This window comes from Falco peregrinus, chromosome 5 (assembly GCF_023634155.1).
Source record: "Falco peregrinus isolate bFalPer1 chromosome 5, bFalPer1.pri, whole genome shotgun sequence".
Lineage (NCBI taxonomy): Eukaryota > Metazoa > Chordata > Aves > Falconiformes > Falconidae > Falco > Falco peregrinus.
In genome coordinates this window covers 68,214,590-68,233,136 of record NC_073725.1, presented here as the reverse complement: position 1 = coordinate 68,233,136, position 18,547 = coordinate 68,214,590, and the positions used below count along the sequence as shown (strand labels likewise).

The 18,547-nt window shown below is 51.9% G+C and overlaps 1 protein-coding gene across 14 annotated transcripts in view; it reads left to right on the top strand.

Annotated features, from left to right (window-relative positions):
- Window positions 1-432: 432 nt before the first annotated feature.
- Window positions 433-18,547, top strand: part of PIP5K1C (phosphatidylinositol-4-phosphate 5-kinase type 1 gamma) — a 47,062-nt gene continuing 28,947 nt past the window's right edge. For all 14 annotated transcript variants that reach the window (XR_008747266.1, XM_055804391.1, XM_055804387.1 and 11 more), the window contains exon 1: window positions 433-671. Coding sequence is in view for 13 of the 14 variants with exons in the window: in XM_055804391.1 (XP_055660366.1) it covers window positions 572-671 (100 nt within the window). In the remaining variant the exon portion in view is untranslated. The remainder of the gene's footprint in view (window positions 672-18,547) is intronic.

The following is an 18,547-nucleotide window of genomic DNA, read 5'->3' as shown; positions in this document are numbered from 1 at the left end:
GGGGGGCACCGGGGGCCGCACAGGGCCGCGCTAGGGGCGATCGGGCCCGGCCCCCGCGGTGCCGGGGTTCGGGAGCGGCCCAGCCCCGCACACCTGCCCGCCCCCGGGCCCGCCCCCGCTGCCATGGCGACGGACAGGGCCTGGCCTCGCCGCGGCTCAACGGTGCCTCCCGCCCGCTAAAGAGGACGGCGGGGGGGGGGGGTGGTTTCTTCGCCCATCTACGGCGCGCCAGGCCCCAGCCCTCTCCCCGCGCCTCCCAGGCGGGTGCCGGTCCCAGTCCCGGTCCCGGTCCCACAGCCGGCGGACCATCACGACAGCCAGCGCACGTCGCGATTGATTCCGGCGGAAGAGGACGGCACTACTTCCGGTGCTGGCCGCGGACCCTTCCGCCCTGCGGTGCTGGGGCGTGTCTAGCCGCGGCACCTCCCGCGCTCTATGGTCCCCCCCGTTCCCAGTCTCCTCAGCGGCGGCGACCGGAGCCGGGAGCAGCGCGGCGGCGGCGGCGGGCGCGGGCCTGGGCTTGGGCCTGTCCTGCCCCGGGCCTGCCCTGCCCGCGGCCTTCGCGGCGGCCATGGAGCTGGAGGTGCCCGAGGAGGCGGAAGGCTCGGCCGTGGCGGGTGCCGGTGCCATCACCCCGGAGGCCGGCGTGGGGGGACTGGACGCGGCAGGAGGTAACGCGCTGCGAGCACCAAGCGGCCGGTACCCTCGGCCGGGCTCCCTGGCGTGTCGCCGCCCCCCGAGGCCCGCTGCCGGCCGGGCCCCGGGAGTGTGTGTCCCCGTGTCCCGTCCCCCCGAGGGCCCGGAATGGTTTAGCCCAGTTGCAACCCCCGGGGGGCGTCTGAGTGGTGCTTCCCGGCCGGGCCCCCCGTATTGTGCCTTGTATCCCCTGGGGGGGGCTCGGAGTGGTTCAGTCCAGCCCCCCCACCCCCCCCGGAGTGTGCCATCCTCGGGGCACCGCGCGGTCCCGTCCAACTGCCGGTCCCCATCCGCCCACCCCCAACCCCACCGGGGACCCGGAGTGGTTCCGCCCCCCGGGGCTGCCGCTTGGCCAGGGACTCCCCGGGCACCGGGCGGGGGGCGCCCGGGCTGGGGCTGCCCCCTGGTTCCTGCCCCGCGGCATCCCGAGCCGGTGCCTGCCGGGGCCGGGAGCTGCGACCCCAGCAGCAACGTGCTGGGCACGGGGCGGCCTGCCCGGCTCCGGGGCTTTCCCGCCGGCCCCCCGCCGCGGGCGGTCCCGGGGGGCTGTGGCGGTATCCTGGCCTCCGCAGGAGCGGGTCACCCCGGCCCCGGAGTACCCACTGGCCCGGCGAGTGGGATCCGCGGCCGTGTGCCCCCCTCTCAGCTGCGGGGCAGGCTGTGGTGGGGCAGGGGGGCTGCCCTGGTCGGGGGGGGGGGGGGGCGGGAGGGACAGGAGAGGGGGTGCCCTGGTCCGGGGGGGGGGGGCGGGAGGGACAGGAGGGGGGGTGCCCTGGTCCGGGGGGGGGGGGGGGCGGCGGGAGGGACAGGAGGGGGGTGCCCTGGTCCGGCGGGGGGGGCGGGAGGGACAGGAGGGGGGGTGCCCTGGTCCGGGGGGGGGGGGCCAGGAGGGACAGGAGGGGGGGGTGCCCTGGTCCTGGGGGGGGGGCAGGAGGGAGGGTGCCCTGGTCCGGGGGGGGGCAGGAGGGACAGGAGGGGGGGTGCCCTGGTCCTGGGGGGTGCCCTGGTCCTGGGGGGTGCCCTGCTTCTGGGGGGAGCAGGAAGGTTGGGGGGGTGGGCCTGTCCTGCTCCTGGAGGGGAGCAGGGAGGGTCAGGGGGGAGCTGCCCTGCTCAGGGGGCTGCTGCAGCTCCCAGTGCTCCTACTGTGGTGGCGGCGAGCTGGCAAGGCCAGTTATCGGGGGTAGGGAGCCATCCCCAGCCTGGCAGCACCGCCAGGACCGAGGGATGGGGGGTTCTGGCTTGGCAGGATCAGATATGTGGGGCTGTGCACGTGCACCTGCCTCCGCTGCCTAATCATTTAGAGTTCGTTAACAACCTCAAAATTGCTAGCTTGGGTTTGGCGTGTGATCGTATAGCCCCGCTCGGTCGTTGGGTTGACATGTTCCTTTGTGGGCCTGACGTGAAGCTCCGCGGCACCTGCCTGAGCCTGGAGTTCGTTCAGCGCCTGCTATGAGGTAGACGGGTTTTGGTTGTGTTATGACAGCAACCTCCTTGTCTTCGAGCCTTTAAATGAGGATCAGTAGCTCCTCGCAAAACCAACAAATTACAGGGGAAGCTGTGATTTTCATAGATGTCATCTGCCACAGCGGGTGGGGGGGGAGGGGGCTGGATGTAATGTGTAATTTGTGGTAAGGTGCTGAGATTTAGGAAAGTGGCAAGCTGTCTTCAGCCTCCCTGCTTCCATACCTCGGTGCTGCAAGGAAAATGGAGAGGCTGGCTGTGTGCAGCTTGCCTTCCCGGAGCCTGCTCGCAGCGTTCCCCACCCACTGCTCAGACCTCTTTTTTTTTTTTTTTTTTTTTATTATCATTATTTTTATTTTTTTTATTTCAGGAGTGTTCTCCCAGCACGCTGTGGTGCGGCTGGTGGGCTTCCAGCTTGTGAGGCTGAGGGAGCAAAACAGACAACCTCTTGCTGAGGAACAGTTAAAATATTGCTCGTCCTTCTGATTTCTCTGTTGCCTTTCTGTTTGCTGGGGAGGTTAGAGGCTTGTTGCTCAGGACAAGACAAGGTGGCTGTGGAAGCTGTTGCTCAGGAGGGGTTTAAGTAGGGAGTGTGTCTTCCCTTTGCAAGGAAATCTGAGGTTACAAACCCATGGGCTGTCTTACCTTCAGCTGATAGTAAAAAAGATGAAACAGAGCCAGTAATCTCACCGATGCTTTGATTTTTCGAGTCAGGTTGCTTACTCCTCACTTGGGTTGCATCCAGATTGTGTCACTTGGCCTCAGCTGCACTTGCAACTGGAGCTCCCAGGAGGGCTGGAGACAACATGCACGACGGCTAATGAGTGTTTTCTGGGAGAGAACAAAACCTGGGGGGACAGGAGGTGGCCCTCGGTGGGCTGGGCACGAAGGCATGGCTACACCAGCACACAGGGTGGGCTGTGCTGCAGGTTTGGGGTCGAGGCTGCCAGAGCACGTCAGTGTGTTCGGTGGTCCTTGCTACAGCAGGTGGGAGTGCTGGACACCAGAGCGATGTGCCTGGGAGCATGGTGGGGGGGGGTGTGCCGGATGCTGCCCTGTTTTATTGACTGTTTTGCAGATGATGGTGACAAAACCCCATTTAGTACACGCAGCACTGATGCCTTCGCTGCTATTTGGGGCAGCGGTGGAGGTGGTGAAATACTCGTGAGCCACCTATACAGGTGCTTTGTGCTACTCACCTTAATGCTGGTGCTGTTGATGAAGGATTACCAACATAGCAGAAAATCTGCTCTCCGGCTCTTTGCCGGAGAGTGAGGACGTCTGTGCGTTGTGCTCTTGCTAAACGAATGTGGCAGGGTTAATCCAGACTGTGAGTCAGGTCAGCAAAGACCTTCCCCAAGCGCTCAGTAAATACCGAGAGGGGAGCCAGTCAGTCTGGTACAGGAGTAAAATGGATGGAGGAGAGGGGCTGAAAGTCAGGGAAACCTTGACAGTAGTTTGACTGAAGGCATGGAGTCTTCTGAAGGGAGCTTTTGGAAGTCTCATAATGTGCTTTGAGGGAGAAAATCTCATTTAGTGCAAGCAGCTGGGCTCATGCATGAACACACAGGCCCAATTCATCTCTTTCCGAGAACCCAGCTTTGAGGTTTTTAAAAGTTTTGTAACCGCTGTGGTTGCAAAGGGGGAGTTCCAAAATCTGATGGGTATAAATGGCAGCTGTGCCCCCTCCCTGAATCTGCACCCTCTTGCCCTGGGAAGGGGCTGCAGTAAGGGGCTGTTTGCTGTTTCTGGTGGCGATAGCAGAGCTGTTGGCAGGAGCAGAGGCGGTGTGCTGGGGCGCTGTGTGCGTGCGAGCACCAGGATCATTCAAGCTGGAGAGCCCCGGCCCTCAAAACAGCTGGGTGAGGAGAGGGCACGTTGCTATCCCTCTACCTGGATGCAGCCTGGAGACAGAGGGTCTGGAAACCTTAAATTATTGAAGAACTGTTGATACAAAACTGATGGCAAAGCTGGTCTCCACCATCTCCTTGCAAAGGTGGAAATTCTCAGTTTGATGGGGTATTCAGGTTGACATCCAATTTATTTCCATTTCTCATCTCTCCCATTTTATGGTTTGCAGTCTGCCTATCATTTATGGGTTTGAGCCTGGGCAGAAACTTCCCATGTGTTCTTCAGGGTTGAATTCCTCGGCTTGAGGGAGCTGAAATGATTTAGTAAGTATTTATCTCTTGTTCAACAGCTGTCTCGCTGTACCCGGAGCTGGAGATGGCAAAGTGGAGATCCTGGCCCCAGCTGCTGGTGCTGAGCGTGCTGGATGCTGGCAGCACCTGTAAGGCCATCTGAAACAAGCACTGGGAGAGTGTTGATTGTGACAGAGGAAGAACGGTATTGCAGCTCTTCCCACTTTGAAGTGACTTTTGAAGGGTTGCTGGAAGCAATTTTTTCAGTGAGCAGATTAGAGATAAGAGAAGAATTCCACCCTGTAGGGCACAAGCAGCTCAATCCATACCAACGTGATGGAGAGGGAAATTGGAGAGAGCTTATCAGCTTGAGGAAAAATCAAATGTAAACATCATCCCCAGCATGATTATGGTTCACAGCTTAGTTGGATGTCACATGTCTCTTTCCCGTGAAACGGTGCTAGCGAAGATGATTACAGAGGGAGTCAGTCAGGCAAAAACAGGCAGAAAAGCACCCCGCGCCTTGAACTTCTAAAGACCCTGCAGTTACTTCACAGTCAATAAGTCACAGCTCAGCTGCAGGGAAGGAGGAGGGCAATGAAAATAGAATTCAGGCTGCTCTGGCAAATTAATTGTCCTTTAAGATATGAATCGGCTGGAAACAAATCGGGAAGCTGGGATTATTTGGCCTGGGAGCTGTGAAGGGCAGTATTGGTGTGGCAGGGAGATCTGGGCACTGCCCCGAAGGATGTTGCGCCCGTCCATATCGGTGTCAGGACAGGCTGGAGAATGAATCCCGGAGAACCCAGGACAAAGAATGATTAATTTGATTTTCGTTAACTAGCATTTGGCATTGACCTGTATATAATAGCCTGTTATATCGCTGCTGGATCTGCGGCTGGCAAAGCTGCTGCTGCCGCATCCCACTTGGGAAGCTTGCTGGGCCTCTCCAGGGGGGCTCCTCAGGGGATGGCCTGAGTGGGTTCAGGATGAACAGTGCATAACTTGGGAACGATTACTGATTTGCTGACATGCCCATTATGGGCTCTGGCCAGATGCACAATCTTATTAAATATGATTTTCCCATATAAGGTGGTTGCAGCTTGAAAAGCAGCAGCAGGAATTCCGGTGCTTGCTTTTTTCATGAACACATCTTTCAATCACAGCCAGTCAAGCCCAAAAATAGGTCTGCTGAGGCTGGGCAATCCTGTGACAAAGGCTCAGAGAGCCCTTCTCATCGCACACTTACATCTTTGTCACTTTTGATTATTCCCATCCATCTTTTGGGGCTGCCAAGCATCTTCCTGTAGACCGGGATTCATCTGTAGAAGCCTGGCCGGCGCCTTGCTCCTGACATGGATGTGATACCCACGTGCTCTCTGGGACCTTACCAGCATGAGATCAGTTCCCACGTGTGCATATGGGAACTGCAGGTGTTATTTGGGTATAATTAACTTGCAACTCACCAGTCAGAAAATGTTGCACCTTTTGCACGGCGCTGGGGACTGTCAGAAGTGGAGTCGGAGCGGGAAGTGTTAGCTGACTCCCAGCGCAAGGAGGATTTGGCTGTGCTTAGGTGGGAATGCCCTTCAGCAGGCTGCTTTGCACGCTCTGCTCCCACCAGCAGCGCAGGGACGGAGCTGCTGGTCATGTCACTCGTGGGAGATGCTCTCTCTCGCAGCCTGGCTGTACGAAGGCAGGAGCCAAAGCAGGTCCTGCCCTCCCCAGATGGTCTGATCCTGTGGGTGCACCCCCCTGATCTCCCCCAGCGCCTGCGGGGGAGCTGGCAGGAGCAGCAGGTATTATCGGAGCAGGCTGCCAGTTTTGAGGCATGCTCTATAGATTCTGGAAAGTTTAAAGCGGAGGCCTTGGCACCTCCTTTTCTCGAAGATGCATGTGTGGGGTGCAGGGTGACAGTGTCTGTTTTAACTCAAAAATAGCAGCAGAACAGTAGAAGAAGGCCTAGGGTGGAGGTTTTTTGTTTCCCCGTTAAGTCTTTAGAGGTCTCTAACCAAAATTTCTTGATAGCCCCCTTTAAATTTAATTTGTTTAATATCCCAGTTGACAGTGTCGCTTTCCTTCAGCTATCTCCCAAGCTGTTGCCTTCTAGGCCTACAAAGCTGGGTCGCCTTGTGAATGTGCCCAAGAACAGAACTGCACGTTGGACTGGATGTCTGTGATCACATTTGTGGGGCCGGGCAGCGGGTGTTTTTAAAGCATGACACAGGTGCAAAGCTCTAGCTGTTTGGTGTGGGTTCCCAATAAGCAGCTGCTATTGGGGCAATATCTCTGTGTGGGATTTTGCCGTTTCTAAATCCATCTGCGGCTGGTGCAGAAACTCAAAGGAGCAAAATATTGTCGTTTTCTATAAGTCTTTGGCAAAGCAGAATTCCTGGCACAAGCACCCTCTCTGTGTTTGCTGCCTACTGATGGTGCACCGATCTGTGTTCGACCAACAAGCAAGTGCAGCCACTTGTGTTTTCCTCCAACTGGGAGGATGCTGTAATGAAAACAGGTGCTGTGCTGAGCCCCTGCACAGGGCTGCCCTCCCGTTCCGCTGCATGAATGCGCTCGTGGCAATGAGACAACAGGAGCGTAGCAGAAAGGTAAATCAAGGCACTGCGAGGGGCTGGAAACAAAAGGCCGTTGGATGCTGAAATGAAAGAACAAAAGCGCAGGAAAGAAGAGGGTCACGTACAAAAGCTGAACCGATGGCCTGTGTGAAGTGAGTTTGGTCTTGATCCTGATCAGTCCTGACCTTCTCAGCAGAGCAGCCCAGCGTTGCTCACCTCCCCGCCTGGGGAGCTGCGTGCAGAAAGGAAAAGCGTCTGCTGGCTTTCCCAGGCTCTTCACCTCCTCTCCAGATAACTAGCAGGCTGAGTTCCTGCAAGGGGAGCCCGGCCTCTCCAGGCGGCTCTACGAGAGCCAACGATAATAAGGTAACAGGGTTTTTTTTCTTCTTTAGCTAGGTCTTAGAAATTCTCCGTTCCTAAGCAGCCTGGCACTTGTTTGTTTGAGTTCTTCAGTGTGCCAGTAGCTGAGTTAACCTCAGGACTTTCTGGGAAACGTTTTCTGTAATTAAAAAGCTAAAAGTGATCAGAGCAGCTTTTCTGTCACTTCATCTCTTCTCACCCACATATTTAAGCAGAAAATGCTGTCAACTTCTAATTAAGCGTCGTCTCCTTCCATCATGTGTTCTTGTGGCTTCCCCAGCGTACGTGTGGGTTTTTGCACTGGCTTGCGGTGAATAACCCAGGCTGAGTCAGAGTACGTGCTGCAGTGGCGAGGAAATCTGGAAGCTTCACTGTGTTCACAGCCTGTCCGATGCTGCTGGTCACTGCTAACCGTGACTTGTTGCGTCATCCCACAGCTCTAGGGGGAAGCTGTGAGCTTTCCACCATATGAGTTAGCCCCTTTGCTTCTCTCCCAGCTTTCTTTGGATACAGCCAAACCACCGCTTTTCCCTAGTTCTGTTTAAAAAAACCCAAAGGCCTACAACTAGCGAGTCAGTGTGTAATGTAAAGGGTTCTCTTAAATACTTTAACACAGAAACAGGCTGGAATAATTGATACGTGAAGAATAGCAGCATTATTTTGTAGCGTGGCGACTGTGTACGCTGTACAGTTGCATCTCTGGCAAATGACTGTCAGAAGAGCTGGCCCCCTGAATAATTGCACGGCTTTGCAGCCATCAGATCTGGGGTTGCAGAAAACAAACCTCACAATGCCCAATCACCGCCTGTATGGTTTGCATTCTGTGCGAGGAGTTTGAAACATTTTGCAGACTCATCGAGGGGGCACAGTCCTCATCTTCTCTGTAATTAGCAGAATCTGCATGTTCTCTTTGCAGAAATTGCTGTTGGAGAGGGAGGGAAAGATTTCCCGGGAGAAAGGAGAAGTTGGAAACCGGCTGTTTGCTTCTCTGGCATCTACACCGTGGCAGAGCTGCCTGTTGTGTGAGTAGCGGCTGGAAAGGAAGGGCCCACGTTCCGATAGCCCACCTGGAGCTGCTGCTGCCGCACAAGGCGCTCCTTGATGTGACAAAGGAAACTGGGTCACAGCCCGGGGTTTGTCACAAGACCAACCTGGGCAGGTCCACCGCTGCTTCTGAAAGGGCCTGGAGATTATCTGGGCATGGGAACACCACATGGAACAAGCTCATGCCTTTGTTCTGTGTGAAATAGCTCAGTCTCCTGAACTCAGAGGAATTAGTGGATTGTAAAACAAGGGCAGCTTTGCCTTGTTTGCAGTCATTAAAATGTGGTGGCATGCTGTTGGGACAGCACTGTTAGTGACGTGGGCTGGTGCAGAGCTTGGTACCGGTCAAACTCCAAGTAGCTCAAATGCAGCTTTTTGCTTTACTGCGTAACATTAAATCTGTCCCAGCCATGCAGGGCAATGATGCTTAATTCGGCTTCTGCCTTGTTCTCTGGATGCCACTGTTAAGGTTTTACTGCTTCTGCGTTCCAGATTTGCAGTGGTCCCGTCGGTGCCTGTGGTTGCTGTTGCCGAGTGATGCTCTTGCATGGGGCTTGATGGCTGCTGCAAAATTAGTTCTGCAAAATTAGATCTTTGAGGGTCCATGTGGCCACAGTAGTTGATAACTCTTACACTTAAATTTGGCGATGCTCTCTCTGAAGCTCTGTCAAACTACTGACTCTTCATCTTCTCTGCGTTCCTCTACCATGGTAGACACCTCCTCATTTTTTCTCCAAGAGATCTGGGAGTGCTTCGACCTTAACCAGCACTGAGCTCCCAGAGGAAAGGCAGCTCACCAGCAGAGGAAGGGGAGTGCTGGGCTGGGAGCCAACCAGGTCCCAACTCTTTCACTGAATTTAGTAATTCAGACTAATTCCCCAGCTGTTTCATGTTTTTTCCGTAGGAGGCAAAGAGATCTGCTGCTTTTTGAGACGGGGTAGCTGAGTTCACACAGTCATTTGGCAGGGATGGTGTTGGAAGCCTGTCCTTAATGTGACTCAAGCTCTGGGCGCATTGGGATGCTGCCCTTCAAAATGGGTGTCTTGAATGTGTCGGGCCATGCTGGTGACAGTGTTATGATTCTGTAAGAGGATAATTAGTCAGGATTATTTTGCCCTTTCATTTGGTGCCTGGCAAGATGTTATTTAAATTGGTGGTTATACTTTCCTTCCCCTTGGAGTTTGCCATTCTCAGTTGCTTAGTTAAAAGTAAGTTGAAGTCCAGATCTCCAGTGGCTGAGACCTGATGGAGGGCTAACACTAAAAACACATGTAATCTCCATTAAAATATCCATTTGCATCTCTTCTGAGTTCAAGTTTGATGCACAAACTTACTTTCTGCCTCCCCGGTTAAGGCTGGATGCGCTCCACCTGTGTGCCACCTGAGCAGAGGGTGTCTTGCTCAACCTCATGTGGGGCAGGAAGGATGGGGAGGAGTGAGGTAGGTAGAATAAAAGCGATGCTACCTTATGTTTAAAGCAGGAGTAATGTAGGTCATCTTAATCTGCTCTCCCACCTCCCCTTCTGCAGGACGGGAGAGTCCCAGCCACATGTGCTGCAGGGTGACAGTGAGCTGGGACAGTCTTTTGTTTTGCTTTCTACACTTTGCTTTCTACCTTCGGAGCATTTTGTCATCTTGGCAGGCTTTTCTACTAGCTTACTACCTACAACCCCCCCACCCCCCTCCAAAAAAAATCTCTCCAGCAGTAGAGCAGAATAGTCTTGTTTCCGTGCATGAAACGAACGTCTTCAGGCTGTTCCCAATTATTTTTTTAGGGTGGAATTCCTGATTTGTGGGTGGAACTGATTTTGTTTAAAGGGCAGGTTAACAGCATCCTTCTGAGCTCTTGGATATTTATTTACTTGGGGTTTCTCCAGTTGAAATTGAGCACCAGTGCAGTTACAGTTACTGTGTGAATGCCTGTGTAAACACCTTTCTCGTGCTAGTCCTTTCAGCCCTGCAGTGATTAGGGTTTGGTTCAAGAAGGGCTGCATATGGATTTTCATCTTTGATTCAGGGCTGTATGAGCCCTGGTAATTAAGGCCTCTTGGCACCAATTTAAGCAACTTGAGCGTTGGGAACAATTTTGGTTGGCACATCAATACAGCTCACAAAGGGTTTGGAGCACTCGAGAAATATTTTTACGTAATTGGCAAGTTTTGAGAGATGTTTGTGAAATCTTTCCGAAGCTTAAGATGCATCTTCAAAGTAGTGCAGGGCTCGTGGCAGGCTGTGGTCCTTTCAAACGGCTGATCTTACCAATGTGCATGTCGGTGATGGAAACGCTGGCAGCAGTGTGTACTGCTGGTTTGCTGTGTCGATGCTGTCAGTAAGATCTTCGGAGGTGAGATACGGCTGGTTTTCTGCTTTTGGAGCCTGCTGAAGTGGGTCAGCTTCTGGCCACCCAGGAGCTGGCAGCCTAGCTTCAGCTAAGTCTTGTCTCAGATGTCCATTGATTTTACTTCAAGGTCCTGAAGATCTGAGGGGATTGAAGAAAAACCTTCAGGCTTGGCGTAAGGCCTAGAAACACAAGTTTCCATTTTACGAAGTAAAATGAAGGCGAGATGTGCTGGAGTCTCCCCCTGCCATCGGCTGGATGGCCTGGTTTCTTCCTGCAGGATGCCTGGCTCTTTTTCTGGAGTTGGGAACTGAAGTTAAAGCTGATGGCGTTTACCATGCTAGATGTGCGGAGAGGGAAGGCTAACGCGCGGCGGAAGTGATGGTATTTTGCTAATTGCTCTAAAAAGGCGGGGAGAATTTGCCTCTGTCTTAATGTTTGCTTGTGTTTGGTGCTTTCTGTGACCTGGCAGTAGGGCAAGCAAAATATTACCGGAGTCTCTAGTGTGGGCAGGATGCTGTGACTGATGACAGAGATGCTGCGGTAGCTTTCTTCCTATCGTCTCTCTGCACATCTGACTGTTCGAAGTTTGTGGATTTTTAAAGACAAAATTGTCCATTACTGCATTTTTCTCAGAGGGAGGCAGCTGGCTAAAATCATCATCTGGCTGAGTGCTCCTTCCCTGAATGTGTGCCTGATGGCACTTCGTGCAGTCAGGCACTCTGCTTAGATGCTGATGTGCAACTTGGTTCTCTCTGATTTCTTGATTTCACAGTTTCTGTCCGTGCAGCCGGTTCCGCAGCATGCGCATCCCCACGCCGAGAGGAAGGGGTAATGTGCTCACAAGTGCTACACGCTGCCGAGAGGGCAGATGTAATACCTGAAACCACTTGTCTTCTCTTTAAATGTCACTTTTAAATGGGTGTCATCTTTAAAATGGCAGTTTTCTTTTCTGTATGTATTCAGTGCTGCTCTTGCCATCTGTCTGGATGCGTGTTGACGGGGGCAGCGTACAAAACAGCATAGAATTTGCTGGCAGATATGCAAACTATAGAGATGTAAAATAGGCCCTAACTTCAAAGCTGGAACAAAGACAGCAGAAAATTATACAGTCTTGAAGCTGCACTTGTCAACATTAAATGACATGCTCTTCAGTTACAGGGCAAACACTTGCCTAGGTGGAATCCAGAAATAAGGCAAAGTTTTTCAGTTTGGCCTAACAGGTGGTGATTATTTGTAGATTTAAATAATTTAGCACATGTTATGGGGTAATTTTTGTGTTGGTAAGGACTGTTTGTTCAGCGATCAGAACTGAAATCTGGAAGGCTAACAGTTGCCTTTGCTAAATTTACTACTATTTTTTTTTTTTCCCTGTAATGCCAGCTTATGTTACAAGATAAATAAGTTTTTCTAGGGGGTGCATGTTGTGCTGCATTTTGTGGCTTTTGATATGCATACTGTTGTTTGTTTTTGGTTTTTTTTTTTTTTAATTCCAGGATGCTTCCTCTCAAACCGGCATCTCTTCAGGTTTAAATTAATGTTGATGGAAGAGAAATGATGACATAGTCTTTCTCTACCTTAGTCTCAGAGGGCTGGATGTTTGTTTTCATTTTGATATTAAGTAGGAGTCACTGGTGGATTGTCCCAGATAGTCAATCTTTTGAGATAGAGGCTTCTAAACTCGTAATGCCAGAAAATACTTATTAAAGGAGATGAGAAACTGAAGGAGTGAACGTCCTGAAACTGCTAATTGCTTCTGTGCGGACTGGCCCCGTGCGTTTCCACTGTATAATTGCAGTCTTTACTGTAGCTCCCTTGCAGAGCCTTGAGGTCCTGATAAACATGAGTCTGTCTTTAAAATGAAGCAAAAAGACTGTACTTTGTCAGACAAGACAGTTACTTTCCGGTTAAAGACAGCAATTGTCTTATCTGTTGCACTTTGGCATATGAGGGACAACCTGGTTTATTATACCAGATGCAGAGCTGGCCAATATAGGCTGGTATTAAACTGAAGACCCTCCCGAGATGAAATTCTTCATCTTCAAATGGTGGTGGACTGCTTGTAAGGGCTGTCAGCCTCGAAGGACACAGTAATGGGGGAGGAACTTCATTTAATACATGCAAGGTCTGGTTTTGTATCGGTAGGATGGCAATGCTTGAGCTTCCACAAGGTATTGAGATGTAAGGTTTAGAATTGATCTCAGAGAGATGCTATGGCTTCCTTAATTCCCAGATTTTAAAACACAAAGATTGGTTTTATTGTGAATCTTTTCTGTAAACTGAAAACTAGGAGCCCAGGACATGCTGGTGACTTCCAGCTTAAGAGCAAACTGCAGCGCAGAGAAACAAGATGGATTTTTACAGTATCTGAAGAAATGACATTTAAATGCAGGTTTTCCTGTGAGGTGGGGTGAAAAACAATCTGTAAGGGTGAGGTGGGGTGAAAAACGACTTAATCCAAGGCCTGTGGGAGGGAGGTATAAGATGTGCCTGAATGGCAGCTGCTCATCTGAAGGGAAAAGGAATATGTTACAGGCAGAAGTGGCAAGTGCTGCTTGTTACTTAATGTTTTATATTAGAGCTCCTGCTTTTGGTTGCTCTGACTTGCCAAGATAATGGTCTCCAAAAGTCCTTTGCCTTACTTTAAGTTCTGGCCAAACCAATGAGCCCATTTTGGTGAAGAGGAAGCCAGGAGGTATTGCACCATCCAAAACTTCAGAGCTTGGCCAGGTCGATCTTAAATGGCATCTCAGTACGTGCAGGATGGTGGTTCTTCATCAGACCTGCCTTTTTTTCTTTCCATGGAAAGCCATCAGTACCTGACTACCCTGAGCCTTCCATTTTGCTGTGTTTTGTGAAAATAACTCACCCGTTAAGATCTTCCTGGCCTCACTGGTGGGGCTGGAGGAACCCCACCGCTTGGTGGGTACAGGCCTATAGGCTCGAGCCATCTGGCCTGGAGGATTACTGGGTTGGGAGCCAGGGAATGTAGAGTTCAAGCCATGGGACTTCCCATGTCAGCCCTGTGTGTCTTGTATTCCCCACTGAGAGCTGTCCCATAGCTGTTGGCCAGTGTTACCGCACGCTTCTGTCTCCCTTCCTCCCACCCCACAACGTGTGCCAGCGTCCTAAAACACAGCACCGGCAGCTACCAGCCGAGCTGGGAGGGAAAACCTGACTGAGAGGCTGGGTTGTCCTCCTGGGGATGCTTTTTGGAGTGAATGTCTGATGTTCACATCCCTGGCTGTGGCTTCTTTTTCTCTCCAAAGGCAGGAGCACGTTGATGCTGTCCCCCACCTCCTCTGCAAGTCAGTGGCAGTGTAAGTTGGGCTGGTCCAGCCTTGTAGTGTTACGGTTCAGGGGAACTACATTGTTTCTGGTTTTATTAAAGTCTTGGCAAACAGGAATAAAGGTCCTGTGAGATTCTTCTCTGTTCTATCCAGAAATGCTGGACGGAAATTCATTCAGTGTTGCTGTCTTGAATTACTTTGTATTGTACCTGTTCTTCAGAAGCCATCCCTGGTTTTTCCTTGTGTCGGGCAGATGCTGAATAAAGCCCTGAGAAGGGCTCAGGAGTTAAGTTGCTCGTGGTTCAGGGCTCCGTTTTAGGACCTGCGAGACCAGAAGTCACTCCCAGTTACATAGTTACACCAGTGCATGTGTACGAGCCATGTGGCCAGCCAGACCGGGCTCTTCTGGAGGTTGTCCCTGGTCCTCGCAGCCCGATGTTCTTCAGCTGCAGCTTTCTGTGTTCCTTGTGTGCCTTTCCTCCTCCACCCTCTCACCGGAGCAGGGCTGCTCCGCAACCCACAGCCCAGGAGCAGGGGGCTCGGGAGCGAGGTGGCCCAGCTGGCTGTGGCTCAGCTCCATGGGAACTTGTTTTCTTTCACCTCGTACAGCCTGCTGTCAAACACATCCTAGAAGCCACAAAGTCGCTTCAGAAGGACCTTGACCACTCCGATATCCCACACAAGTGATGTAAATGCAGGATACAAAGGGTAAGTGCGATGCTTGCCTGGTGAGTGACTCAGCAGTGACTGTGGGCTCCATTCTGAATCCCGAACAGTGGTGCTGCTTGCAGAGGGGCTCACGGCTGAGCTAGGTATGGAACGTGTGCGGCAGCCACTCGGAAAACTGCTAGAAACCTGGTGTCCTCAGCACCCAGTGTGCCTTCGGGAGTCTGGGGATAACCAGTCCCTTGGTTCTGCCTGCGCAGCACTCTGGGACCCTTAAATGCTGCTTGGAATTTTGCTCTTTGTTCTTTTGCATCTTTAGTTTGTACACATACCTGTACGGAGCCTGGAGCAGAGCTTGTTCCTAAATTATTCCTAAATAAATGGACATAGCTGCAGTTGGCTAAACAGAAGTAATAAATGCCTGGCTCAGCCGCCAGTGAAAATCCTCCAGGCTGGGCTGGAGAAGCTGCTTTACTGACCTCGCTTTTGAGAAAGCTGCAGATCTGTGCCAGAAAGAGCCTGGCCTTCAGGTTGTGGTTACCTGTGTTGGAGGAGGCTGGCCATGATCATCACTGTAATGCAACTGAAACATCCTTGTAGCCCAGCACAGGCACTGGGCTACCTCTGTGTGTCTCACCTGTTTGTATTTCCTACTAATTTAAAAGTGGGTTTAAAAATTTCATTATTTTTTAGGTAACTTATTTTCAGCTGATAGCTGAGTCACTAGCTGTTGTGCTACAGCCAGGATCCCAGGGAGAGAAGAGTCTACTTGCTGAAAGTTTAGAGTTACGATTTTTGGCAGCACACTTCATCTTTTGAGCTTGTTCTTCTGTGGCTTGTTTTGTTCCATCTGTTCAGGTGCCTTTGTTAGAGCAGAGCAGGAGCACCCGACCGAAACGCTGTAGTCACAGAGAGCAGAAGTGGCCTTAATAAGGCTGATGGGAAAAGAACATGGTGGTGAGCAATAATTGAAATTTATTCTTAACCTACAGCACCCCATGCCTTGTGGCAGTAGCTTTTGCCCTAGAGGCTCTTCTTCAGTCTCACTGGTCTGTCTGGAGCTGCTGCAGATTTTTGCTGACAGAGCCCTGATGGAGGAGAGGAGGACTGGAGGCTTGTCCCCCTCCCGGGTACCAACCCCACTGGTCTGGGGGGGAGAGGAGGGAGAGGATCCACCTAGAGGATCTGCAGTAGCTGGAGCGGATTAAGCAGAGCTTGCTCCTAAAGAGCTGGACAGCCCTCACTGTTGCCTTGTAGGTTTAGATGGGTTGTGCGGAATCTGTGATGCCTGTGCAGGCAGCGTGGGTGGCAGGGTGCTCTGGTGATGGCAGGGGACAGACTGATGGCAAGCAGCAAAACACCAGCCAGACCTGGCCTTCTGCCCATGTGTGAGTCGGGGAAGTTAGTTCTGACTGAGGCCAAGAAATCTCTGATAGCCTGGTGCCTAACGAGTACAGGTGAGATGTGCATGCAGGCTGTAGAGTTTGAATTTCCAGTTGTTAACAGCAGCAAAAGCTTCAGTTTATTTAGAAGTAGATCTGTTGAACAAAGATGTATCACTGTCCGCTTTTCCTATCGTGTCTTTTTAACCACGTGTTTCCAGTCAGCCCTGGAGGGTGTGCTCTTTGAGGGCTCTATCACAAACCCACGCTCTCAAAACAGGTCCAGAAATTCAACCTGATGCTTTTGCTTCAACGGCTGTTGTTGAAACAGAAGATACAGATGTGCCCCGCCTCCTCTCCCACCCAGACTTTGTCCTCAGTATTGTGGTACAAATAAATCTCTACGTATGTTTGCGTGTTGCAGTGTTGTCAGCAGCACCCATGGCAACCTGGAAGTGTTTTGTGAAGGCAAGTTTACTCAACCTGATGCGAGCAGCCTGGCAAAGGGGCTTTATATCTAGTGACGCATGTTATACGCGACCCCATTCTGAAATCCCCTTTCAAGTCTTCAGTTGTTTGAGCACCCTTGGAAAATCTCTGTCAAGCGACATTAGCAAGAGCGGAATTAAGTCTTAGCGGATTTAGCCGAGCAGCTTTGGCTACGGAGTAAATCAGGAAATAACCCCCTCATTAAAAATCCAGGTGCATCTTTAGGATGACTTGTGAAGGGGTGGCCTGCAGACAAAACAACTGTTTTCCCTTTGGAGATTGCTGTTGGTTGGGGTGCTGAGCTCCCACGGTTTTAAAGTTGTGCTTACTGCGGTAACTGCTGTATGTCCTGGTCTTGTGGCAGGTGGGTATTGTGAAACTTCAGGTAGATTTCTTTACCTGTTGTGACTGGAGCAACTGGACTTCAACACGTCTTTTAGAAGGTCAGCAAATGGAAAATATCAGGGAGGTGGATATCTTTTTTGAGTTGCATTCTTCTATTTTAATGTAGTTTAGCCTGAGAATAATTCTTGACAGCGAGTGAGTGAGGAAAGTAAGCTCTTGTCAAGTAACAGCTGTAGGAAGACAGTTTTAAATGGTGGGAACTATAAACAGACCCATCCCTCCTGGATCGGAGGTGCTGACTGGAACCCTCTGTGAGAAAGGGCTGAGAGAGAAAGTAGGGGGAATAGTTTGTCGTTTGTCTCACAGAGTGCTGGACTGCAAGCTGTGTATCTGCTGTGCTGCTCCGATCAGCAGCTTGAAGGATTTCTTTGATTTGCCAGTGCTCTACCGAGATGGCTTGAGATCCTTTGGAGAGGCACGCAGACGAGCAACGTTGTAAAGGGAACCAAGCTGATGTGTAAAGGCATCCTCCTGTTCTCTCGTTAAACGGGTTTTGCCCTCTCAGTAACAAGAAGCTGATTATCAACTTAGGAGGTTTTGAAATGGGCTGCAGTGAAGTTACCCTTGTTCCAAGCACCAGTTCCTTGTCCTGTGCCTGGTCTGGTAGCAGCCTTGCAGAGACGGCGAGTAGCAAAGGGAGCCCACGAAGGTCAGATGGTGAAGAGCCTCCAGCAGCGCTAATCCCTACCTGACCGGGAGGTGCTGAGGTCTGACATTAAGCCTCGTGCAGCTAAAGCACTGAGCCGTGCCACACTGCAAACCTGGTGTATTTGGGGCAGGATAACTGCTCTGGCAAGCAGCGTATAACCTCGGATTAGTCAGCTTGTGCTTTTCCCTCTGTTAGTGGCACTTGGAGAATAGCATAATGGTGGATGCAGCTGAGCATCCTTTCCCTGTGTTGAAGTGCTGAATGCTGCTTCTAGGCAGGAGCCTGCAGGCAGGGAGATAGCGATGCTCAGGAAACAAAGGAGGGAAGTGAATTCTGGACCAAGCCTTCGCTTCTCTGACATGGGGTTGGGAAATGGCTCTCTGGGACCTTGTGGCAGCTGAAAACTCCATCTGAACACACACAAAGAGTCCCAAGGGCGGCCTGAGGTCATTCACTACATTCAGGTCCCCGATGTTTTTGCAGAAAAAGGCAACAGGAGGTTCTCTGTCTCCCCGCTGTTGAACTACAGCTCTCCCAGCAGCCAGGAGATGCTCCAGGGGGTGGTGTCCGTGGGTTGGGACCTGCTAGGGGATGCAAAGCTTATCCTACCCCTGAGCAAAGGGAAGGGGGCAAGTGGACGTTGCCCTTGCTCTTCTGGATGATCGTGAATAATGTGACTTCAAAGCCCTTCAACCTTTTATGGCCTTGCTCTAAATTGGTGTTGTGGTTTTAATGCGGTGCCGCTGTGCCTGGATGTCGTCACAGGCGCAGAGAGCTGGCTCTGTCCTGGAGAGGTTACGCTTCCTGCCGCGATGTTTGCTGCCTCTAATTAATCCTAATCAACCTTTGCTGTGAATTCTTGTAGACAGATTTGGACTCGAAGGTTGTAATAAAGAGAGAAGCCAGAGGCTAGGAAGAGGCTGGCGTCCCCAGCGCCGCTGCCGGGGTGCCTGACCTTGCCAGTGTCTCGGCTGCCCTGGACGTGCCGGGGAGCGTGTGTTGTTCCACTCCGCAATCCTCCTGTGACCGGCAGTGTGGAAGGGAGCAGGAACA